Source organism: Leptodactylus fuscus, chromosome 7 (assembly GCF_031893055.1).
Source record: "Leptodactylus fuscus isolate aLepFus1 chromosome 7, aLepFus1.hap2, whole genome shotgun sequence".
Lineage (NCBI taxonomy): Eukaryota > Metazoa > Chordata > Amphibia > Anura > Leptodactylidae > Leptodactylus > Leptodactylus fuscus.
The window spans coordinates 126,149,450-126,175,981 of record NC_134271.1 but is presented as its reverse complement, the minus strand read 5'-3'; the positions used below and the strand labels follow the sequence as shown (position 1 = coordinate 126,175,981).

The 26,532-nt window shown below is 42.7% G+C and overlaps 1 protein-coding gene across 2 annotated transcripts in view; it reads right to left on the bottom strand.

Moving 5' to 3' along the window:
* Positions 1 to 11,057: 11,057 nt before the first annotated feature.
* The window catches only part of SEC23A (SEC23 homolog A, COPII component), a 61,385-nt gene continuing 45,910 nt past the window's right edge, over positions 11,058 to 26,532 (bottom strand). For both annotated transcript variants that reach the window (XM_075283052.1, XM_075283054.1), the window contains exons 13-20: positions 24,750 to 24,856; positions 22,753 to 22,906; positions 21,070 to 21,147; positions 18,429 to 18,590; positions 15,691 to 15,777; positions 15,428 to 15,583; positions 13,525 to 13,590; positions 11,058 to 12,971 (exon numbers count right to left, since the gene is read on the bottom strand). In XM_075283052.1, the coding sequence (XP_075139153.1) occupies positions 12,882 to 12,971; positions 13,525 to 13,590; positions 15,428 to 15,583; positions 15,691 to 15,777; positions 18,429 to 18,590; positions 21,070 to 21,147; positions 22,753 to 22,906; positions 24,750 to 24,856 (900 nt within the window). In that variant the 3' untranslated portion in view covers positions 11,058 to 12,881. The remainder of the gene's footprint in view (positions 12,972 to 13,524; positions 13,591 to 15,427; positions 15,584 to 15,690; positions 15,778 to 18,428; positions 18,591 to 21,069; positions 21,148 to 22,752; positions 22,907 to 24,749; positions 24,857 to 26,532) is intronic.

Sequence of the window (26,532 nt, the reverse complement as noted above, 5' to 3'; positions counted from 1 at the left end):
CTTACTATGAGTTTGCAAGCACAGTAAATCTGCCGCGTATGAACAGTGCTTTAGCCTCCTGGATCACTTGGGCTAAGGCAGTCTGTACTCTATACATACAAGACATCACTGCCCGGAGGAGAAAGAATCGTTGGGTTTAAGTTGCTCCCACCAGTTTTCTCTTTGTCTACTCAATGAAGTTTTGGACAATAAAGTCCAATTTCTGGAACTCAAATAGAAAGGCCTCCCACTCCCCGCTTTCCACACTGCAGCCTTTGTTCACGTCTGCATTGTGACTACTCTCTACATCTTCTCCTCCTCCTTTTTGCCTCTAAGGAAGAAAATTCAGGTTCCAGCCCGTCTTATGTCTTTGAGAATCATCCTCTCTTTGCTTGCTGTCTATTAAACTTTACACCGATGTTCAGCTTTAAAACTTTTACCCCCCCCCCCATCCAAAAAAAGCAAGACCATTGAGACTAAGGCCCCACGTAGTGGCGAATACGCAGAATGTTTTTTCCCGCAGCTCTTTTCACAGAAAGTCCGCAGGGGTTTCCTTTCGGTTTCCATTATTCCTATAGGGAAACCGACGGAGTTTCTGTAGGTATAATTGACATGATGCGATTTCCAAAACTGCAACAGTTTCGGAAATCGCAGCATTTCTGCTGCACAGATTTTTCTGCAAAGTATGGATGGGATTTGCTAGGGACTATATAACTGTTTACGCCCGGAAACTGTTTAAGGCTCCGTACTTTTACCCATCAGTCCTGTATTACTCCAATATAACTTATCTACTGTATCTATTCAATAGAAAATGGTAAAAGTATATAAATTGCAGCCCTCTTACACACCCCATTTATATATAGTACCATATACAAACATCTCCCCATAGCGTCAATTTTTTGCTCAATAATTTTACACTTAGTATTCGAGTGAATCCACAAACTAACACCCTTAGAAAATATTGAATGTGTCGTGTAGATGTATCCCCACCCATCTTTATCTACTCGCTCTACAGCCTCCTGTGTAAAGGTGCAAGTACATAGCCTGAATGCAGGGCCGGTATTAAACAAAGTGGGGCCCGGGGCAAAATTGATAGCGGGGGCCCCAAAAGAAGACTGTGCAGCGCTCCCTGTAGCATTGTTAGGATCGTAACAGATCAGAGGAACAAAAAACATCTATAAACATATATATAGTTATTAAATAATATCATCATACCAGGGACAATTATTACTGCTATATAGACAATTACTAAACAAAACACATCATACAAAGACCAATAATACGCAATAATAGTGCAGCCCTCACTTATAGGTAGTAGTCATTGCTTATAAATAATAGTCCACCTTATAAATAACAGTCGTGGATTCTGGGGGACCATGGGCAACTGACCTAACACCGCCCTGCCCGAATGTTATCATGCCCTTGATATAGTCGAGTTGATGATGTGTCAGGGTGTTGGCTAAGAAAGCATCATTGCTGATTGTGATGTCATTGTGTGTTACTAAGTCAGCTGCGGCTTGATCCGTATATGGCTGTGCTCTCATATGGGCCAACTATTGGGAACAAGTATTCTTAGAAATGTTCCCTTTAATTGACCTGATATTAGGGTGGCAGATACCATTGTAGTGGAAAGAAGAGGGGACCTTAGGCACAATGTATGGCTTAGAAGGTCTTTTTGGGTGCCATGTTTGTGTTTACCTCTTAGGTATCGGTACAATGGAAACCCCCCAAACTAAACCCCATTTAATAAACTATACCCCTTAGAGCATGTATCTAGGGGTGCGGTATTATAATGCCACTGTTGTTTTCCAAAATTTGATGCACAGGTTGAAATTTGCAAATCCTGCCATTTCAGAGGCCAATATAAGGTGCCCAGCTTGTGAAGCCAAAGCCATATACCCTGTACATTGTTATTCAGGTTCTCCCGGGTATGGCAATACCAAACCTGTGACCATTGTCTCCTGCATGGACACCTGGCACTGGGAGGTAGCACCATGACAAATTTGGTGACATTTTCTACATTGTGACGTGATTAGAAAGGCTCCGATGTGTTGAAATGACGAGTTAGAAAATCCAAAGAAGTGACCCCCATTTGGAAAGCTACACCAGGGGGGGAGTGAGCTTTCTAATCCCATGTCGAGACCTCTCACACAGCCAGCGAGGATCCTGCTCTGCACTGATAGAGGCAAAAACCTCGAAGCAACTGCTGAGGATGGGACCCTCTCCCTTCTAGAGGGGTTATACTGGCTTGGCTATTATCCTGGATCATGCCCTTAGGTTTCTTTGCAAGTCAGGTATTAATCTATAAGGAGCTACCTTCCAATAGGTGGCGCTAGGAGTAAGTTCCTCTTTTTCACTAGTGTGTTCTTATTTGCATATTCCTTACTTTGAATCCACCCCCAAAAAAAAAATTTTGTGGACAAGTTTGGAATTTTTTTAAAGACAAATTAAAGGAAATTGTAGCTCACACATTAGGTACTTAAAATTTGTATTGCACCAATTATTGAAACTTGTGGTACACCAACCATATAGTAAAACGCGTGGTACACCAATTAGGTAGTAAAACTTGTGGTATACCAAATATATAGTGAAATGCGTGGTACACCAATTAAGTAGTGAAACTTGTGATACACTAACTATATAGTAAAATGCGTGTTACAACCATTATATAGTGAAATGCGTGGTACAACAATTATATAGTGAAACGCGTGGTACACCAATTAGGTAATGAAACTTGTGGTACACCAACTGTATAGTAAAACGCATGGTACAACCATTATATAGTGAAAGGCGTGGTACAGCAATTATATAGTGAAACATGTGGTACACAAATTAGGAAGTGAAACGCGTGGTAAACAAACTATATAGTAAAACACATGGTACAACATTTATATAGTGAAACGCGTGGTACACCAATTAGGTAGTGCAAATTACAGGACAGATAGTGGATATGCCATAACTATCTTCTGTAGGAAAACCCCTCTGGTTGTTCGGGACCACTGAACTGTCATCATGCTGTCAAGCAGCAGGGTATAAGGGTGCAAACCTCTGTATAATATCACCGCTCACTAGCAGTATCCTTAGAAATGTAAACTTGAAGATGACTGTGTCCGTTGCGATTAGTCCTGTGAGGGACTCCGGCATACTGAGTGCAGTGAAGTCGAGGTCAATGCACCTCAATTCATGCGTTGTAAAGTGTATTGACCTTCACTGCACTGAGTGGGCTTGTGCTGGAGTCCCTTAGCAGGGCCAGCAGACATTGGGCATCTTCAAGCCTTGATTCCTAAGTGGCATGATACTGAAGTTTTGAACCCTAAACCCAGCTGCTTGCTCCCAGATAGCCTGGGCTTGGTATCCTAAACCCAGATCCCAAAAAGCCTGACAGGTTCTTCATAATTCGTGTCTCCTAAATGCCTATGACTGCTAAGATCAGGGATCAGCCACCTTGGACACTCCAGCTGTACTAGAACTACAACTCCCAGCATGCTCCGGTCACTTCTGTGGGAGATCTGAGAGCAGCCAACCAGTGTGCATCCTGGGAAATGTAGTTTCACAACAGCTGGAGAGCGGACAGATCTAGATTCTATCATTCAGGGTCATTGAAGGACAAGAAACAAAATAAAACATCTTCAAGTAGAAAAACAGCAACTATAAAGAGAAAGATGGAGAAAACAGACAAAAGACATTTCACATATGGGAAACTTTTTTATTGTTTTTTAATGGGAGCGTCTTCTTAAGCTTCATTTGCATAAAGCTGGAGCCTGTCGCCTCCCCAACCTTCTCCTGCTCCCTCTGCTTCACCTACATTCCTCACCAAGAAGGAATGCAGACATGGTATTTGTCTGCTCCTATTAACCCTTCATGTACCCCGCTGGTATAACGCCAGGAATAAATGGTCTAAGCGTTCTACTGCTACATATCAAGAGAATATTCTATTCAGCAGATACATGTCCCGGACCCTGCGCACAAGAACTTACAATCTATGAGGAAACAGGGGAGACATAAGAGGTATAAGTGCTTGTTTTCTACAATGGTCAAGGCATCATTGATAGAAAAAAACGAAATAAATAATAATTTGGACAACTTACTATTGTGGTGTCATCTTATCCCTGCTATAAAATCTGCCTTTGTGGCACATCTTGGGGCATTTAGTCGTTTTACGCTCTCCGCCGCGAAACCGTTTTTTTCAAATCCGGACACAGAGTCGGATTTGAAAAAACGGTTTCACGGCGGAGAGCATTGAACGCTCACCGGCGCTCACGGCCGGACCTGGTCTGTGTTTTCCGTCTTCTTGCATGCAGAAGACGGAAACCACAGAACGGAGACCCGAACGCAGGTGTGAACCTAGCGTAAGCCAACCAAAAGATGGTATACACTCAGACTAGAAGGTGTAAAAGCCATAGTAATAAAATAACCATGAAACTATATTACAAGTTTGGGATTCACACAGTAATTGAGAACATAGAAGGTCACGACGACATGTAGTGATCCACTCTAGATCCAACTATGATGAGGTCATCTGAAAACTATAGCAGCCAATTCTGCGAATACATACCAAAACCATCCCTACAAAATTCAAGGGATTGTCTGGTGTAAACAACAAAATCAAACAAAGGAAGGAAATGTTACAAAATATTAAAGGAATAATAAAATAACCATAAAAGCCTTGCAGAAATGGATTCAATAGTCCAAGCGGAGAATTACCAACAAATTCAAGGTTCTGGATTACCAAGAATTCACCGTACTAATGTAATGAGTCCGGATAGAAGTGTTAGAATTCCCAGCCCTTGTAATCCCTCTGTTTACGACTTGGTATCTCGGGGTGCGGCAATGGATTGGTTGCAGAAAGCATCTGATTGAGATCTAAAAATACCATAGAGGCCCCCATGGGACGGAATTCCCCCATAGGAAAAATTGCGCCATTTTACAGTAAGGGCAAAGTGGATGGGATTCTAGCGAATCCCATGCCCACTTTGCAGTAAGAAAACACAGTGCGGACATGCCGCGATTTCCACAAACCAGCACGGTTTTGGGAATCGTAGCTTGTCAATTATACCTACGGAAACATTGGTGGTTTCCCCATAGGTAGAATTGTAAAGGTGTGTTCACATGGAGGAATTTGCTGTGGATTTGGGGGCGGATTTCTATTTTTGGGGCAAAGTCTATATTGTGGCCCCAGTGTAATAGCCAGGCAAAAAACTGGGGGGAAAAAAATCAAGAACCCTCTTGTTTAATTCGTGTAAGATGGATATTAACCCAATAAGGAACTTCTATATGTATTGCTCCATTTATGCATGCACTAAACCATTATGTCATGCCTTGATTCTCATAGCGGACATCAGCAAAAAAAAACAAAACAAAAAACCCTGTGGGGAAAAAAAACAGCAGCACTGCATTTCGGTTGTTCCCACAGTGCTTTTCATGGAAAATCTGCAGAGGTTTCCTCTGGGGACTTTCTGCTTCCATTATACATATAGGGAAACTGCAGGAGTTTCCATAGGCATAATTGACATGCTGCGATTTCCAAAACAATGTGGAAATCATAGCGTGTCCGCTGCGCATATTTACCGCACTGTGAGGATGGGATTCGCTACACAATGACTGTAAAATGCCCGGTTTATGCCCCACGGGACCCCGGCCTAAGAAACTACTTTCTTTGGTTACGTATTCTCCTTCCTGTGCTAACCTGGTGATGGCGTAGTAGATGGAGACGGCTGCAGGCCATTTTCAATGTGTCTCAGTTATTTAGTAATATTACCCAGATTGCATTAGCTAGTTTGTTATGTATCCGCCTGTATCCGGATGTACTAGGCGGTGTAATGTGTGTGTGGTCAGGGCAGTAAGTATGAGCTACACCTGTAAGCCCCTGTCTGCTCCCAGCCAACTTTCATTACTCACTGTTTATGGTCCCTGCTGTGCACCGTAGTGTGATTGTTATGGCAACTACTTCATGATGGCTGAATTCAATTAACCACTTCATAACCGTACACATTTTTGTATTTATTTTTTTTGGAATATATGGTTTTGAAGACTAGAACAATTTATTATTATTATTAATTAATTAAATCATTTTTGGTTCTTTTTGTTCACTGCTACATAGGGGTTTATTTATATGTCATTTTTATGTTTTGGACAGCCCTAAAACATCGCAGTGAAAGGTCTCGGGACTGCATGGCAGGGAAGGTGGAACTACAGAGCAACTTTTAGGGGACCGTCGCTTTAACTAAGCCTGGAAGGGCGGAGCTTAAAGTGGATAAAACTCTCGGACAAGTAGGCGGGGCTTACCTTCTGCCTTGGAACGGTGTGAAGAACAACCCTCCCATCCGGCCCCTTTGCTGTGTGTTGGGATGGTACCTGGCTGCTTACCCAATTTCTTCTATTGGCCTTTTTGGCCCTTGGTTTCTTTTTCAGATGTTACAACACGGTGGGGGATACCATGCAGAGTTACAAGATGGCCTTCGCTGCCACAGCGTCTTGGCAATCGAACGAGGCACTGAATGGTGAAGATGGGCATGGAAGTTTTTTTGCTTTTTTGCTGGGTTTCGTTGTTTGTTAAATAAGTGGTTAAATAAATAAAGCTGTGGCCCCACATAAACCTTTTCTGCACTTCACTATATTTATAAATAATGTGAGCTTTTTTTCCACGCTTTAAGGGCTAGTTCACACGTGAACTGCCCGCGCGGGTTTTGACACAGAGAGAGACGCGGCGAGCCGCGTCTCTCTCTTGTCAAAACCCGCCCGCCGCGACCATCGCTGTCGCGGCTTAACCCTCTGCTGTCGGCTCAAATGAATGAGCCGACATAGGAGGGAGCTGCCGGGGGCGGAAGCCGCGCAGCTGAGCCTGCGCGGCTTCCGCCTGAAGAAAGGACATGTCCTTTCTTTTCTCCGCTAGCAGCAGCTCGCCGCTAGCGGAGAACAGAAGCCCGGCGGTCTCCATAGACCACCATTATAAGGGGAGGTTTTGGACACGAAATCCGCTGTCAAAAACCTCCCCTTATACTCACGTGTGAACTAGCCCTAAGGGTTCATTCACACGGAGGAAAATGGTGAGGAATTTGTGTGGAATTTTCCATGTGGAAAAAAAAGCCTCCAATTGATTCTAAAAGCGCAATTTTCCGCTAGAAGAAAAAAAAGCTAGCAGAACCCATTTAAGGAAGCCTTCACACGGAGTTTACGCTCGCTTATTCTGAACATAAAACTCGTTCAGATTGAGCAGTGTTAAAACAGATCCCATTGACTTCTATGGGTGCCGGCATACGCGCGTATCACATGGAAAGTAATAGGTTTAAAAAAAAAAAAAAAAAAAGCGCCTCCCATTGATTTCAATAGGTAGCGCTCGTATGCCGGCACCCATTCAAGTCAATGGGATCTATTTTATTACGCCGCTCACTCTGAACGAGTTTTACGTTCAGAATAAGCGAGCGTAAACTCCGTGTGCAGACTCTAAATCAATGGGAGGCTTTTTTTTTTCCACATGGAAAATTCAACATCATTTTCCTCTGTATGAATGGACCCTAATGCTGCTTTCACCAATTTTGTTTTTTGGTGAGAAAACAGGGCGTGGCCTATATGGAGATCCTTTTCACACTGTATTTATCTCCTTAAAAATGGCAAAAAAAAAGGCTCTTCAGTCCATGGGTGACGTAAAGGCTCCATCAGGTTAGAATGTATTAGAAAGTGGTGACTGCGCAATTTTTCAATACTTGAGCCTTTTTGCACAAAAAAAAGCCACACAGTGCACGTGGCAGAAAAAGGTGCATTTAAAGTACCGTATATACTCGAGTATAAGCCGACCCGAATATAAGCCGAGGCCCCTAATTTTACCACAAAAAACTGGGAAAACTTATTGACTCGAGTATAAGCTGAGGGGGGGAAATGCAGCAACTACTGGAAAATTTCAAAAATTAAATTGGTCGGAGATTTTGGGTGCAGTAGTTGCTGGGGAAGGGGAGGGGGTGTTTTGGTTGTCTGTCTGCCCCTTCCCTGAGCTTGAGGACTGAGGTTTTTTTTTTCCCCCACTTGGAATTCAGCCGGGCTGAATATAGGGTATCTGCAGTGCTCCTATTAACCCCTTCCTGATGGAACAGGAGCACTGCAGATCCCCTATATTCAGTAGACGGGGACTGTCAGACACAGGATACCTAATGTGTATGTGCGTCACAGTCATTTTCTACTTTTATATGTATTCTAGGGAAAGGAGGGATTTACAACTTTTTTTTTTTTTTTGCACTATTTTATGGGAGATTATATTTCTACATTAATATTGTGGCTGGTCATAGACCCCTCCTCCTAAAAAAAAAAAAAAAAAAAAAATTTTTTTTTTTTTGCTGACTCGAGTATAAGCTGAGGGGGTTTTTTTCAGCACAAAAACTGGGCTGAAAAATTCGGCTTATACTCGAGTATATACGGTAACTTACACGTGCACAGCAGGAGGTACCGACATCATAAATAAGCACCACACTAGTCTGAAAAAAAAAAAAGCGCATCGGCAAGAAATATGGCAGATGATAAATAATCCCCAATATTTTTTTTAAAGTAACTTACCCATTCTATTCTGAAGATTTTTTATGTAGGCGACATAGGTTCGTGTAGTGGACATAAGGGAGGCTAGAACCAGTGATGTGGGTGTAATAATGACACTTTTTTAAAAAAAAACAAAAAACAAAACCTAAACATTACTCTCCCACAATTGGGGGCAATTTAATTTTACATTTTTTTTTTTTTTTTTGTAATTTTCCCCCATAACTGGGGCTAATACATTAGCCCCAGCAAAGCTCCATTCACATGACAGTGAATAAAACATACATCACACGGCAGCATTACATTCAACGTCAGTGTGGGGGTCAAAATATAGGTAATGCCCTATTTTTTCCATTTTCATGGATCCGTCCACTGTAACGAATGAAGGATCTGTGAATACAAGGGCCCCTCAAGTGCAAGACAGCCGAGAAAAATGGACGTCTGAATCTAGCCTTACAGGAGGAATACAGCCTGCGGGTATACTCTGTGGACCTGACCTGGGTCCTCTACGATCCAAAAGATCCTGCAGTTCCTAGCCTTGCCGATCAAATGACCGCTGGGCCATGGGGAAAACTGCATCATGGCAGATTCCATAGTTGTACAGATACATCCTAGCAGAATTAATTTCCCAGATGTAAAAAGTCACAGGGTGGTTAGTAAGTGGTTAAAGCTGTTGATGCTCCATTAAACTGCCATCACTTACTCATTTATTGCAGCACGGATGCACATTCCTGTGTTTTTAACATTTACTCAATGGTTCCACTTGGCCATTTAGGTTGTTCAAGATTAAAAGGGTTAAAAAACATGGGGAGTGGTGTAACTAAAGTCTTGTGGGCCCCGTGCAATCTTTTGTCCGGGGCCCCCTACCTGATTTCTACAGTGAATTCTTGATAGTGATGGTTACCGGTACTAAGGAGTTTGATCCTCCTTAGTGTGGTGAGGGGAATCTGTGGGTCTCCTTGGCTTATGGGCCAGATGGAAGCTGCAATCTCAGTACTGATGCCAGTGCTTATGGGCCCCCTAAGGCGACTGCACCCTCTGCACCCCCCCTGGTTACACCCCTGGGTGGAGGATCACGGGCTCATTCTGCTTCATCTAGGGCCGGTAAGTGACATAGTGAACATACCTTCGTGCAGTCTTGCTCACCTGTGATTGTCACTCAGCGCTGCCCCCTTACAAAGATTGTTGGGCTGCAATATGTGGTGAACAGACATAAATCAGTCACATGGCAGATGTGGCAACACCCCGGGTACATTGAATAGCTAATTTGTATATGGAAAAGAATTGATTTTCTTGATATCAATATTACATTTTAACACAAAAAGGTCCACTATGTCACTAAGAGCCCCTACACCAGCGTATAAATGGTTTAGAAGAGATTTTGGTTGGGGTAAACTCCCTTAAACCATAAGGGTCCATTCACACGATGTAATGCGGCGTTGATTCTGACACGTAAACGCGTGTCAGAATCAGCGCTGGAAAACAGAATCCCATTGACTTCAATGGGTTCCGTTTAGCGCGCGTAACACATTGAAATCAATGTGAGGCTTTTTAACCCATTGATTTCAATGTGTTACGTGCGCTAAACGGAACCCATTGAAGTCAATGGGATTCTGTTTGACAGCGATGATTCTGACACGAGTTTAAGTGTCAGTATCAACGCCGCGTTACATCGTGTGAATGCCCCCTTAACATGGAGTACTCCCATCTTAGACATTTATAAATGGATCTCACCTCTAGGACGTGCTGCCATATAAAGAGTACGGGGTCCTGCAGTCCATGATCTTATGGCTGCACATTTGTGGCTCTCTCCATGTACTTTGATGGGAGTTCTGCAAATAGTCATAAAGAGTGTAATTCTGCAGGGTTGCAGATTTTGTTGCGTTTTTTTGAGCCAAAGCCAAGAATGACTACAAAATGAATGGGAAATATAAAGGACGTTCTTATACTTCTACCTTCTACTCAATCCACTCCTGGCTTTGGCTCAAGAAACCGCAACAAAATCTGCAAAAAAGCTGCGTTTCCGCAATGTGGGGCTTCAGTCTCAGACACAACAGAAGAAGACTGAAATTTTTATTTTTTTTTATTTTTTTGAGAATGGCGACTAGTATAAAACATAAAGCAGATTTCAGTTACTGTATATTCCTTATAACAGGCAGCAAAATAAGCAGCAAAATCCAAGCTAAACCTTTGGGTGTGTAAACCAGGAACGTCGTAACTGCACAAACTTGAAAATAGAGGCAAATTGTAAATCCTATAGATTCCATTAACACTGCAAATAAGGCTCGGAGTAGGTTTACGCTAGGTTCACACCTGCGTTCGGGTTTCCGTTCTTGGGATTCAAGAATGGAAACCCGGAACGTAAAGCAGGCGCAGGGGTGAACCTAGCCTTACAAACATAAAATAAAAAACGAAAACTAATTCACATGCAAAAATGAATACAGTCAACCAAGATTATACAGGTGTAGATAAGATGTCTAGAAAATATGAAGGCTCTGCTTTGGGTCTGTAAAAGGATATATATATATATATATATATATATATATATATATATATATATATATATATATATATATATATATATATATATATATTTGTGGTAACACCAGCAAGCCGTTATAAGTCAGCAGAGGGGATATTTTCTGCTTCATGTATGTTCTTGCTACAGGAGAGCTGGCAGGTGGTATAAATGCTGGATTTCTGTCCGAAGCAACATATACAGTGGTGTTGTTAGGCTCCAATATCTTCAATACAATAGATACTGAATATTCTATTCTAGAATCACGTTCCTTCTGATGGGGCAAAAAAAAATGGAGGCAATGGGATCACAAAGGGTTAAATCTAGATGCTAGAATGAAGTGGTTAATAAGGTGCTCACTGGTTTGCTATGGATCCTGTAGCTGATGCTGCTTTAGCCCTCTCCTATGATTATTAGTATGAGGCACCACCCCATGTCCATGTCAAACCAGGCGGGTTAGGGTTGTATTTAGGAGAGGTACAGTCAGTCTCTACCTGGACCATGCCGCACCTAAAAAGGCGGAGAGTCTGTTCGCTGTGATGGATTGGCAGGTGGAGCCCTCCAGACCACACAGCTAAACCTCTGGAGCTGAGGCAGCGCCATCTACTGGAACTACGCCACAGCAGGGACCTTATTTTAGCCACTTCATTCTCGTTCCTACCCAGTGGGGAGCTAAGAAGTGACACTTTCTTGACTAATAGGAAATGGCTACTTATTCTCGCCACAGCGATGCCTCACCTCAGTGCTGAAGAGATCAGTAGGAAGTGAGATGAGCGAGTACTGTTCGGGTCAGCCGATCCGAACAGCACGCTCCATAGAAATGAATGGATGCACCTGGTACTTCCATTTTGACGGCGGCCGGCCGCTTAACCCCCTCGCGTGCTGGCTACATCCATTCATTTCTATGCGAGCATGCTGTTCGGATCGGCTGATCCGAACAGTACTCACTCATCTCTAGTAGGAACCTGTGCATTGTCAAAATGGAAGCGTCCGGGGTGAATATTGGTTCAATTTGAGCCTACTGAAACCACTGGAAAGGTCTGTGTGAAATGTACTTACCCTATTACTCACATAACAGTGAACATGGCTGCGTGATGTCCATTATTCTTATTGTATAAGGTCGCATTTATTTCAATATTTGTGAACGGGGGCTATTCACATTACCGATATTTTGACAGTCTGTTTTCAAGGATTGCAAAATATAGGCCATGTTCTATTTTTGTCCATTTTTACAGATCCCTCCATGCGCTTCAATGTATGGGGAAATCCATGAAGATGGGTGCAAGAGGGTCTGAATAATGGATGCTGTTGTGAATGTAGCCTAACCTTTTCACTTCCATATCTGCCATGTGTGTTTCTTAGCCATTTCCTTTGTGATCCGCTCTTAGACACATGCACATTATAGGTATTACAATTACTCTGGGGCCACTAGACGTAAGAACCAGCTTTTAAGGCCTGTTCTCCATTTGTAGTTGAGCAGTATGGTAATAGTCATTGGAAAGATTCCTTGTTACAACAGGCCATAAGTCATGTCTATATGTGTATGGCTTATTTCTCCTTTACTAAAAACGTCATCTCATGTAGTGTGGGGCTACAGACTGGAAACAGACTAGGTACCAAAATATAGCTATTTGTATTGGTGTATAAATAAGATGTCATGAGACATACGTGTCCATGTATACACATGTACATATATGTCTGAGTGCTACACATTAATGTTCAGATGTGATTGGGATAGGCAGCATGTGCAGAAGTCACACTCAACAGAAAGCAGGATGAATGAGAAGTCAGTCTCCAGGCTATAGGAGCGCACCAGTATGGCTGCTCCCCTATATATATATATATATAATGTCCGTTCAGGCATCTAGGCCGCACTGGACACGGCCAGCTTCTTCAGGTGGTCCATGAAAACTTGCAGGCTGACATCATCTGTGAGAATGGGAGCCCCGCTTTCCTGCAATAAAGTGTAAGTGTGAATAAATCATTCTTTACAGGATATCTATATCTGTACAGTCTGATCAAAATGATCCCCCAAATCATTGTTAAAGGGGTTGTCCCAGACCCGTGGGTAATAGATAGTAATAGGTCATCAGAATCAGATCTGTGAGAGTCTGACCCCACACCGATCAGTGGATTCGGATGCAAGAGCTGAATACAAGTTATATGGCCAGAAGAAGCTCTGATCCTATAGAAGTGAATGGGAACAGAGCTGCATAGTGTATGTATTCTGTATACTGGCTCCATACACTGTAGTAGTAAAGAACATTTCTTGCATATGGCTTCCGGCCACCAGGGTACACGTGTCTATCAATCCAGTCATTCTCTACATGGATGTGGCAGAGACCTCACCGGAAATCCAATTCTCTGCAGAGGTGGGAATCCCTTCTATCAAGATATTTTATGGATATGCCATAAATGTCTAAAGTGGGGATACCCTTTTATACATTACAGTGTTTGCCACTGGGCCAAAAATAGGATAAAAAGCAGAAATCTGCATGAACACCGACCTGTCCCCAGCCATACATGTTGTTATGAGTTTGGGAAGGATTCACTTTTGATAGCAGAAAGCGAGCCTAGAAATTAAAACAAAATAATAACAGGTTGCAATTTTTATCCAATTTATACGTTTTTCATTTGTAGGTTTTGGCTCATCCTGTTTATTACATCTGTCAATGAAGGGCTTAGTTATCTGTACAATGACGGTAATGTAAAGCACCATTGTAATAGCAATGTACCATTGTTACAGGTAGAGTCACGTCCCTACATGTTATACAAGCAGAACCCGGTTATTATAACCCATCCTAAAATCAACCCTATTTCTATGGTCATTCCCTCATTTATTATATGGTCGCTCCATTGCAATGTGTACACAAAGCCCTAGTCCATCACTAGTAGGGTTGAGCCGATCCTGACTTTTCAGGACCGATTTTAAAATCCAATTTCCGATCAATTTTCATTCGAACCCGATCTCGATCCCAATTCCGATCCCAATGCAAGTCAATGGGATTTTTTTATTAATCGGAGATCGGATTTTAAAAGCAATCCTATTCACTATACAGCATGGAATCTGACAATTGTTAGAATCCACACTGTGTAGTGAATCACTAAGTAGCCAGAGGATTTTTTTTTAATCCTCTGGCTACTTAGTCCCCCCCCGTGGTGTCCACTTGTTCTTCGCCTCACTGCCGCTCCAGCTGCAGTCTTCTTCTCCCTTCGCTGCCCCCTCCCTGCCAGGTTAGGAGAGTGTGGACGGGTACTGGGAGGGGAGATGTCACGTCTCCCCGCCCTGTACCCGCCCACACTCTCCTAACCTGGCAGGGAGGAGGCCGCGAGGCGAAGAAGACTGCAGCTGGAGCAGCAGCGAGGTGAACAGCAGCGGAGCAGCCATCCCTGGAGGTAAGCAGTTACGCGACATGTTAGTTTAGTCTCCCATTAGAATGAATGGAGGCAGCCGGCGTGCAGGGGGTTAAGGCTGTGTGTCGGCTGCTTCCATTCATTCCTATGGAACCGCAGCGGAGCCTTCACACTGAGTATACACTGTATACTCAGTGTGAAGGCATTGTGGGAAATACTACCGATCCCGCCTATAAAGATCGTGTTCGGAATTCCGTTCGCAATCGTGAAATTTTCTCGATCGCCGATCGGAATCCGATTTTTTCCGAACACGATAGCTCAACCGTAATCACCAGCCATCCATTATGGCCTCCTTTCCATTGGCTTCACAAAAGTAGCAGCACTAGACAAAACTCATGTCCATATTACCCCACTCCAATCTGTTCTGTCACTGGCAATAAATAAGTTATTACGCCACTATGTAAGACCGTGTTTGCACCCCTCTTTGGATATGTTACCTGTACATGTGCTACACTCATTCATAGCTTTCCTATATAGTGGGCCGCTACAGAACAGGTATGCTATGTGGTAGATGTCATCATGGAGGCCTGGGCCGCATGGAGCAGAAAAGGATTCCAATCAGAGAAGATACCTGAGTGTTGCTGAATTGACTGTGTATTCTGCCTGTGACTACATCTTATCACGTATGGTCAGACTGTGGTTGTTGCTGTTGACCATTTATGAGGACATGATATTCGGCCATTGCATCATTATTGTAGAGAGGTAGCGTGCACTTTTCCTTGACTATTTTCTACTAGTATGGCAGATGCTGGGTATTTAAATATGGCGGCCGCTCAGTTTCTGGGTCTCTGCTGTATTAAGACTCCTGACGCCTTGGTCAAAGCTGACTGAGGCGCCATTTTGGGGAGTATCATCAGTCCAAAGAACCAGATCTGTGGTGGGAAGGGGTTAATAAGAGGAAATGAATGACCCTGATTGCAATGTAAGTGTGGTTGCCTCTCCAGTTTTATCTTGGCACTTCCTTCTGTGAATCGGTTTCCTTATACCAGCACTTACTTGGCTTCCTCCATGTTCTGTGTCTATGTACCGCGGCATTGGGAAACGAGAGTGCAGGATCTCCTGGCCATCATCCACAGGGGCCTGCAGCAAGTGTCGGAAATTCTCATATTCAGGCATGTCTTGATAGCCGGCTTTCCTCCACTGTGCAATAGTCTAGATTAAAGAAAGGCAGGAAGAACAAAGAGAACCATAAATTAAGAATATGAATTAAACGCAAAATATTCCATTAATAATAACGTGACAGAATGAACCAAACTCACCTCACCGTGGTAAATGAGAATTTGGAAAAAGGTGTCCATCAGAAGGATCCTATCTGGGAGAATACTACTGCTATCCAGCAGTACAGGCTAGAAAAACAATGAAAAAATTTGCATTAATGTTGTTTCATGAAATATCATAGATCATGCATATATAGTAAAGGATCAGAGGTCATCAATATCTGATCGGTTGTTCTCAGCTGCTTCCAGATCTATACAGTGGATGGAGTCTGAAGTGAATAGCGCCATCCACTGTGTAGTGGTCGTTTCTTGATTACTGCAGCTCAGTTTCCACTCAAGTGTATTGAGCGTCACCGCCACTACAAACTGAACAAATCTGTCTTGCTCCATACACTGTATAGTTCCATTGCCCAGTGGAAGTTAGAACAGCTAATCGGTGGGGGTGTTGTGTTCGACCCCCCCCCCCCCCCCCCGATCAGGTATTGATGGCCCACCTTGAGGAAAGGTCCTCCATATAAAATTCCCAAAGAAACCTGTTAAGGTTTTGCAGTGGTGAACCATCTATGAGTATGCAACGCGTTTCCACACGATGCAGCAATTTGATATATAGTGTATGTGCACCTGGAGCAGCGAGTTAAGTACTGGCTGGGGGCTACTGAACTGTACAAGACCACTACTGGGGCCATTTACCAATTTTTTCTACATACAGTCCATTTGCTTGCCCAGTTTGAGACCCATGGTCTAACCTGTACGGAGACCTCATGACTTTCCCCCAATGGGAGACGTAGGGGGTGCTAGGGATCGGCCAATTGGATTTCCATTGCCCGATCCTTTAATTCTGCTGTAGACGGTGTTTAGCGATGGCCTTAACATATGTGTACTCATCCATGCCAGGGGTATATGTGTATGGGCAGCTGTCAAGCAATATCTGGAAAAAACTATTGTGTGTATGGCCATTGAAATATAGCTAGCCGCAGCCCCAGTATAGGACACTTATAAGTTTCTCATTACCAGCCAATACTGCTGGCCCATCGTGGCAGGAATATCTGCACTTGATAAAGGGCCTTTTGCTGGTCCGAAACGCGTTGTGCTAATAAAGAAGTCCTTTATACATCTGGTTGAGCGCTGTTTCCTTGCCTGTTCTTTGGAGGAGGCTGGTCCATTTCGTTTTTCCGTTACCAGCCAGAGGGACGTTTAATCTGCATTATCTGCCCATGTGACGTGTGGGCACGATCAACGCATCCATGTGACACTTACATAGAGGTCTCCATCACTTCTGCTTTCTACTATCATTATGGAATGAAGGGTTAAATACAAATCAATAGGTGTGTCTAGGACATTACCTGGGTCAGTCTATTCCCATATTCTCTAGGGGACAAAGGATAGTGAAAACATCATTCCTTCTGCTATCTGTAAACTGTGCATTACCATTCTTTTGCATTTATCAATGACCATTGTAAACACCACTCCGGCACCTTGAAATGCCACTGATGGCTCCCGCCATGTCTGAGGTTAATCGCTGCAGCAATTATCGTTACAGGAAAGCTCTGCGCCATCTAACAACACATTAGTGGTTTTGGACTGGGCAGAATCTGTGTCACAGACTAAGAAATTACTTTCAGCATAACACCGTAAATCATTCTAGAGATAGTGTGTGTGGGGGATTGCTAGATCTGTGGCCAAGCAAAAGTACAACACACATCTGGTAGGTCTATAATGAACCGGAGCAATGAAGACACCACTGATGGAAATTCAGACCCAGTGGGGTCCACGTCCCCAAGCAGTGGCATAACTAGGAATGGCGGGGCCCCGTGGCAAACTATTGCCCCCCCACCCATGACCAACGCTGAAGACCCCGACTGACCGACACCCCCCCATTCCTGCGCGCACTATTGTACCCCATAGTGGCTACTAAAATATATGCCCTACTGGCCCTTCACATAGTATTATTGCCCCAGAGTTGCCCCTGCACACAGTATTATTCCCCATAGTGGCCCCTGCACACAGTATTATCCCCCACAGTGGCCCCTGCACACAGTATAATGCCCCATAGTGGCCCCTGCACACAGTATAATGCCCCATAGTGGCCTCTGCACACAGTATTATGCTGCATAGTGGCCCTTGCACATAGTATTATGCCCCATAGTGGCCCCTGCACATAGTATTATGCCCCATAGTGGCCCCTGCACACAGTATTATGCCCCATAGTGGCCCCTGCACACAGTATTATGCTGCATAGTGGCCCTTGCACATAGTATAATGCCCCATAGTGGCCCCTGCACACAGTATTATGCCCCATAGTGGCCCCTGCACGCACTATTATGACCCATAGTGGCCCTTGCACACACTATTATGCTTCATTATGGACACCCATGAACAACTATTATACTCTGGGGTCTGAAAAGATCCATTGAAATTGATCATGTATTGCTTGTATTCTCTATTGCAGTAAATGTTTCATCCAACAGACGAGTGAAGAGGCCGTTCCTGAAGAATATGGAGGCGGCGCTGGAGATTTCTCTCACAGCATTGAGGACGCCCCCAGTGCTGTTTGAGTGCTGAGGACCGCCCCCAGTGCTGCGAGAGAACTCATTTGCATACCGAAGAGCGGCGTGGAGAAGACATCTAAAGGTAGGAGAAGAATAGCCTTTCTTAAGGCTATTCCTTCGTGTTAGTTAGAAAAAAGGGTATCCAATGATAAGATCCCTTTAATATCTCCTTTAGCTCCACTACAGGACTGTAATCTTTGGTGTTCTTTCCAATATGATACGTGGCCATACCTCTGGAGGACCACTGAAAGAGTAGGAATACAGGATGGGCTGCACCATTATAAGGGACTGGGTAAGATCTTGCCGCATGAAGTGATGTCTATAGTAGGAACTCTCATCTGGACTGTTGTTAAACACCTGCAGAAAAGGCGATCTTCTCAAATGGAACATAAACTAAAGGAAAAAGAAAAAGCTCAGTTTTAATTTGATAAAAAGACAAATTATAGCCATGACCTCCTGCCCATAGATCTGCTTTGTACTCAATTCCATTTAACAAGTTATCATTTTTGTAAACCCATTAAGTGATGAGCTCCAATTTCCATGATCTATATGTACTACTAGCCTCTGCCTGCGACTTTGTCTGTGGGTTGTTGGCGTTGATGATCCGCCTATATTTAGCAAATTGCTGCCGTCGATGGTTTGCCTGCTCCGGCATTTCGGCAGCTGTTAAGCTGTCCTGCTGCTGAACTTGTTCCTTACACCGTGCCTGTGATTGTTCCGGCATCTCAGCAACTCGCTGGGACACCATATTAATGAGAGTGTTCTTGGCATTGATGAACTGCATGCTGCGGCGGTTCGGCAACTCTCATGCTGGCCTGCCGCTGAACTTGTTTTTTGCACTGTGCCTGGGGTTGTTCTGGCATCTCAGCACCTCGCTGGAACATCATATAATGAGCGTGTTGTTGGTGTTGATGATCCGCATGCTCTGGTGTTTCTTTTTTTTTTATGTAGATTGCGAGTCCCACATAGAGATCACAATGTACTTTTTTTTCCCCCTATCAGTATGTCTTTGGAATATGGGATGTAAATCCATGCAAACACGGGGAGAACATACAAACTCCTTGCAGATGGTTTTTTGCCCTTGGTGGGATTTGAACACCAGGACTCCAGCACTGCAAGGCTGCAGTGCTAACCACTGAGCCACCGTGTGGCCACGCCTGCTCTGGTGTTTCGTCAGCTGTCAAGCTGGCCTGCCACTCAACTCGTTCCTGGCGCTTTGCCCGTGATTGTTCTGGCATCTCAGCAGCTCACTGGGATGCCACATAATGAGTGTGTTGTTGGCGTTGATCCGCATACTCTGGCATTTCGGCATCTCTCAAGCCGGACTGCTGTTGAACTTGGTTCTTGCATTGTTCCGGCATCTCAGCAGCTCGCTGGGAAGCCATATAAGAAGCGTGTTGTTGACATCGATGATCCCACTCAGTTGTGCTTGAGGAGAACTCTGTGACTTCTGGCTTCCTCATAGCTGTCGTTGTTTGCGACAAATTAGATTCTCTTTTTCCAGGCTTGTTAAAAATTGGCAAACTGCCAATTTGGATTAAAGGTGTTTGCCAGTCAGATCAGATAATATGCAAAGGTATCTATACACTGAGGGTTAGCGTGTGTTTATACAGAGATATAACAGTCCTAGTATGTGAACCTAAATTCATAACTGTCATGAAACCATGTAATTTACCGGGATAAAAAGTAGCCTATAGGTTAATCGAGGTTACAATCTATCTATGTGCCGAATTTCATTCAAATCCGTTCAGCCGTTATTTTATATATATATATATCTTATTATTATAATATTATTATATATTATATTATTATTATTATAGTAGGAGGATAGGATAGGATAGGATGGAAGGGGGGGGCCACGTACCTGCAGCGAATCTATTCTCATTCTGCCAACATTTACACCAATTTTCTGGCTTAAATCCTAATAATTCTGGCTGAGTTGATGGCTCTGCTCCTAGCAACTTCTTTGCGCCCTCTTTTTGGGAAGAGGGCGCAAAGAAGTTTCTTTCTTATTTCCTAATCTGCTTTCCTGAGATAAGACAAGAGTGTAATGGCATCTGCTATCTGAGGGAGCTGAAAGGTAAGTCAATGTGTTAGTGTTTATGTGCTCTATATATCTGGGTGTGTATAATTCTAAGGGGTGTGTACGCCTGAACATATTAGTCTGTTGTGAATATATCATACTGTCAGACTTCCCACGGAAGCTCAATTGGATTAAGATCTTGAGGCCAAGTCAATACCTTGAACTCCTTGTCATGGCTCTAAAACCATTAAGGCAGAGTGTAATACCCTACTAAGAGGGGTTGCCATGACATAGTGCAACAATGGGTGGGCTTCGGTGTGTAAAACTGTGTCAGATCATTTATTTGCACAGAATATGGCCCATTATTTATTACAATTATGTACAGTATATAGTAACATTATTTATTTGACTAGTATATGGCATTTTTTTCTACACAGTATGCATGTATACAGTATATGGCAGAAATATTTAATTACACCGCATATGATAGTATTATATGTACAGTATATGGAACCATTATTTATGTATATGTATGTACTCTTTTACAGTATATGGCGGCATTATTTATGTGTACGTATATTGCACTATTATTTGTAGGTAACAATTTCTGTCACATGTCACAGTAGACAGGGGCTCTATGGAGCTGGCTCTATTGGTAAATCAAGTGTTTGCCATTCTGTATACTCCCCTATAATCGCTTTTCTATTATGTTAGTACAACTTGATAAATGTATATATCCACTGGATATCTCACCTACTCTATAAATGTACATTAATAAGGTATCTTTTAATTTGACTATTCCTATAGCATTTGCTGCCTGTCACAAGGCTCTAATAATCTAATACATACCTGGGGGTAAAGGGAAAAGGTTTCTGAAAACCGGAAGGAATTAGGGTCATCCTTGTGATACTCTCCAAACTTTTGGCACTAAAAAACAAAACAAAAATAATCTGTTTATAGGACCCTTAAAAAAAAAATACTGAATCATTCAGTATCACAGTGCAGGACCAATGACAAGAGCAAACATACATTCTGTATAAGGTGCAGTCTCATGCCCCTGGAAGCATCCTCAGCCCACCTGGGAACGACTACTTGTGGGTATGGTATACATCGGATCATACAAACTTGCTGGGACTTTTTCTGAAAATTCTAGAATAATTTTGGGCGGTTGGCACGCACGGTTTCTTCTTCTTGGCTGTTGACTTTGTGACTGACCCAGCCACTTTGTATATTTTCTCTTATTCAGGAATGACCCTGTGTCATTCACTTATGGGCTGCTATATTCCTCTACAACTGACCATCTACGTCAAGTCCAACAAAATAGGGTGGGGTCTATTGGACTTTTAAAAGTGGGTGCCTGGGATCTGCTCCTAATGCAGCGTCTAAAAAGTTTTGGAGGGAGGGGGTTTCCTTCTGTAGGCATCAGCCTTCCTGCAAACAAGATTGTAGGGGTCTAATGCCTTTACAGGGCATAACAATTAAGTTATGGGTCATGGCACATGGTAAATGGCATAGAAAGGCAATGGAAAAGGGTTTTTTTTTTTTCTTTTCCTTCCCAAAAAGAGTTAATAAACTTTAATCAATAAGATACATGCACCTTATATACTCGAGTATAAGCCGAATTTTTCAGCACAGTTTTTGTGCTGAAAAAGCCCCCCCTCGGCTTATACTCGAGTCAGCAAGAATTTTTTTTTACATTTTTTAATTCTTTTTTAGGGGGGGGGGGTCTATGACCAGCCGCAATATCAATGTATAGAGTCTCCCATAAAATAGTGGGGAAAAAAGGAAGCTTTAAAAAAATTTTTAAAAAGTTGTAAATCCCTCCTTTCCCTAGAATACATATAAAAGTAGAAAATTACTATGAAACACAAACACATTAGGTATCCCTGTGTCTGACAGTGCCTGGTCTGCTGAATATAGGGGATCTGCAGTGCTCCTGTTCCGTCGGGAAGGGGTTAATAGGAGCCCAGCAGATACCCTATAGTCAGCCAGGCTGAATTCCAAATGTGGGGGGGAGGGAACTTATAAAATAGTACCATTAAATACTGCAACTTATCCTGCAAAAAACAAGGCCTTATACAGTTATGGAAATATTAAATATGGTTTGGTCACTAGGAGGTTAAAATAAACCATTAAGAAAATTGTGGGTGTTTATTCTGGTCCTGTTCTGTGCGCTATATACACTTTAGACAATGGTCACATCTAACGCAGATCCATCATAAATCGTGGCAAGCCCAACATTTTTGTCCAACAATTTCAATTAAAAAAATAAATAAAAAAAAATAGACATTTGAGGGCCACCATAGTCAATAGGGCCCTTCTGGTTCAGTTCGCGTCGCTATTTTTGAGGTCTGTTCTCGTGGTCTTCTAACAGACCAGAACAGACTACCCGGCGCAGATGTGAACATAGCCCATATTAGGCGCTTGTGCTACCACAATTTGTGGATTATTCTTGGGAAGAATAGTGATACCAACACGACTACAGTGGCTTTCACATTCATAAGCATGTATTTTTTTCCCACGTTATCTCACCAGTCGAATAAGCTGCCGATCCAGCCATCTCAAGACATCTGGACCTTCTTCAGTCTCGGCTCTATACACAGCCAGTCTTGCCATTAGGATAGCAGAGGCCTCTTGGTCAAAGGAAGCAGCAATGTTTTGGATCTGAGTTTGAGCATCAGCCCAGCTAGAGAGAGGGGAAGAATAAAAAGAGGTCAGATAATCAAAAAAAAAAAAAAATAAAATAAAATTGGGAAAACAAAAACGACACTTAAAATACTGTGTTTTTTGACAAATTGAACATGGAAATGTGTAAAGACGCAACTGCACATTTTTCTTTTAACTTCACGCCAAGAATCTAACGAGGACTGTTCCTGAATTGCATCCCATGTGAGAACTATTTTTCTCAATGAATGGGTGAGCTGGGTTCATGAAAACGGACCCGTGTCAGTGAAAAAACAGAGCGTGTCATTTCAGTAAAATACATTGTACATTTTTTGTATATTCCTTAGTATTTCAAAAGATCTTTATTCATCTTTTCCTTGCTTTGCAAATGTTTCATGGCACTCAGAAGCGTCTTCCTTCCCAAAGCGATCATACGGTAAGTTGTTTCCCTTCCGTCCTGTTATCTTGCGGTGACTAATCCAATATGGCCATGAGCGGCTCTGGACTACATGATACCCTGCAGTCTGTGCTAACAATCTATAGCATGCTTTCATCCAGTATCTATAACTTCCTCCATTTCCCTCTCATTTGGTAATTAACGCCAAATGACACTAATGAGACTCCATTTTAAGGGGATCACGACAAGAGCACATCTGGCTTTATAGAGTCCCATTTCCCTCCATATACATTATCATACATACATATCCAATGACTAGTTTCTGTCATTGTCAATGGCATTATGTTTTCTTTATCTACAATACAGATGAAATCTTTAACCCCTTATAGCGTAGCTGTCATTTCAAAGTCTCTGGCCATAACTAAAGGCTCAAAGGCCCAGGTGTAAAAGCTTAACTTGGGCCCCTCTGCGCACCTTATCCCTCATAACAAACAGCATGTCCCATCCGTACATTTTTAGCAGCATTTACATTTCCCTCTCCTTCTCACAACATGTCTGTATATACAGGTTTCCCATCCGCTGTTGGTGCCCCCATCATGGTAATCGTGATCCCTTTGTGCCACAGGCAGCGTCCTCACAGAATCCCTCCTTGAATGTATGCTGCTAACCAACTGGTCGTTTCATGAAGAAAAGGGTTAATTTTCTCCTTTCTGACAGTGGCAGGCTGTGTATCAAAAATCTTCTTACTTCAGTTCCCCACAGGGCAGGGGTAATAAATTTACAACACACATACTGCCAGCCATCAAAGGCAGTCAGAAAGGAAATCCAAGAACTGTATCCAGCCCTAGTGTGTTGAGGGTGACCTGTGCACCCACCTGGCTTCTGAGCTGATGGCAGCAGTGACCACTGTGACTCCTATAGTTACACCGTTCCAATGCCAAGGAGAAGGATAGGACCTGCTCTACAATCATTGCAATGGAATGAAGCATTGGACCCCCGTGGCATTTGCACTACAGGGTATAACCAATATTTCACACCAGGTCAATTTCTAGGAGGAATAACAGAGGAACAGCATATAGTGATATAGTAAGAAGACTCCAGAATTGCTATTTCACAGTGAATACAAGTATTTACTAACCTGGACAAGTCAGTAGAGACAAGTAACAAATAAATCCCCCTGTCTATACTACTCACCGTCACTTGTTATATCACCGCAGTAAACATATGACTTAATTGACTAAATAGCAATTATGCCTCTGATAAGTAGCCCCATGGAGGATGCTCAGTGTGAACATGGGCTTGTTGTGACATGCTATGGTAGGGGGTCAACTACTTGAATCAGGTCAGGTTACAGAAAGATTGGGCTTGTAGTGAAAAGCAGAATCTGATGTCAGATATGTTGTGATACCCAGTTACACAGCTGACGCATTTTCTTCCTACTGTGTATAGTTAGAAGAATAAAGCTTACTTTCTTGCCACTGTGGTTACACGAATTCTCCGCTGTCCACTTGAGTGCTGATACTGTGTCACAAACTGAATGGCGCCTCGTCCCCCTTGTGGAATTGGAGCATTGTGCTAATTAAGAGGAAACACGGATTAATTACCATATACGTTGTATCAACACTGGAGAGTTTATGAGTCATTACTTCACAGCAGGGAATCCAACAGGACTAGATCGATACATGATATGTGTGAGCATGGCACTATGTCATATCTGTATACACGGAAAAGAACTGTATCTATTAGGTTATATAAGATTAGCAATGGGATCATCAAAACAGAACTATTTTGGTAAAGGCAGTCTTAATAAATTCCCCCAATAGGGAGACAAAATAAAAGTTTGAGTTATCCAAAAATTGTAGGACCCTTATGTTATGGGTTGCAATACATGAATACTGAATGTGCGTGATGCCAAAACAGGTTAAGGCTGAGGCTATTGTAAAATATATGCAGGTTTGTGAATAGATAGATAGATAGATAGATAGATAGATAGATAGATAGGAGATAGATAGATAGATAGATAGATAGATAGATAGATAGATAGATAGATAGATAGATAGAGTAGACAGATACATAGACAAATAGGAATAGGATACAGATAGATAGGAGACAGACAGACAGATAGATACAGAATATGAGATAGATAGATAGATAGATAGATAGATAGATAGATAGATAGATAATATGAGATAGATAGAACTAATAAATAGTCCCTATTCATAGATTCCTCTTTTTTCCCACATTTCATGAGTTATCCCGGAAATCTATGCCAGTTCTTGGCTGCCGTAGACTTTAAATAGTCTTAATAAATTTCCTGCAATAAATAGACAAAAATAAGGCTTTGTACCATCCAAAAACTATGGGAACCCTACATTATGGGTTTCAATACATAAATGTTTTTTTTCCGCCACAGCCAAAATGTAGTAATTTCGCGGCATGGGGCCCTGACCTAAGGCTAAAACGTCATGTTGCAGAAACACAGCATTTTAACATTTTTGGCCTCCGGTGAAACGCAGAGGAAAAAATGTTGGGTTTTACAGTACCAGTAAGGCAAATGAGATTTTGGCTCACACTGTGTGTGTGTGTGTGGGGGGGGAAACAGCTGCAGAAAAGCCGCTTTTTCAAAAATGCAACGTAGTGCATTAAAGGGGTTGTCCCATCTTAAGGATCCTAGCTATACTGGTAGCTTATGTAAATAGAAGCCTTTTCCTAAATATATTGCTTTAGAAATTCTGCTTTGTTTGCCTGCTGTGAATGTATTCCCCCCATTATTTACACTGCATTGCTATAACCACGGACCTATAGGACAAGTGACGTCACTCACTGCTCTTGCCAGCAGGACAATTCATTCAGATAATTGCAGTTTGCTGATAAAGCCTGGTCTATTATCTCTCTATGTAACCACACAGATAGCACTGAGTCCGTTCTGTACAAGAATCTGCAGATTATCTGACCTGCAGAAGTGTTCTGTGTCATGTACAGCAATAGGGATGAGGGGAGAGAAATATAGGAAGTGAGAAGCAGACATTGCAGGCAGCTTGGCTGAACAGCGGAGATGGGAAGACCCCATTAATTTTAGTTACAGAATCTCATCTCCCTATATATTTAATAGGAGAAGGAAAAAGCAGAGAAAAATGCTGCAACCCCCGCCCTCCCCAAAAAACAAAAACTGTTTTGCTAGGGCTAAAACCAAATGTTGTGGAAAAGCTGTGTTTTTTGGTGCAAATTCTGCCAAAGCAAGGAGTGGATTT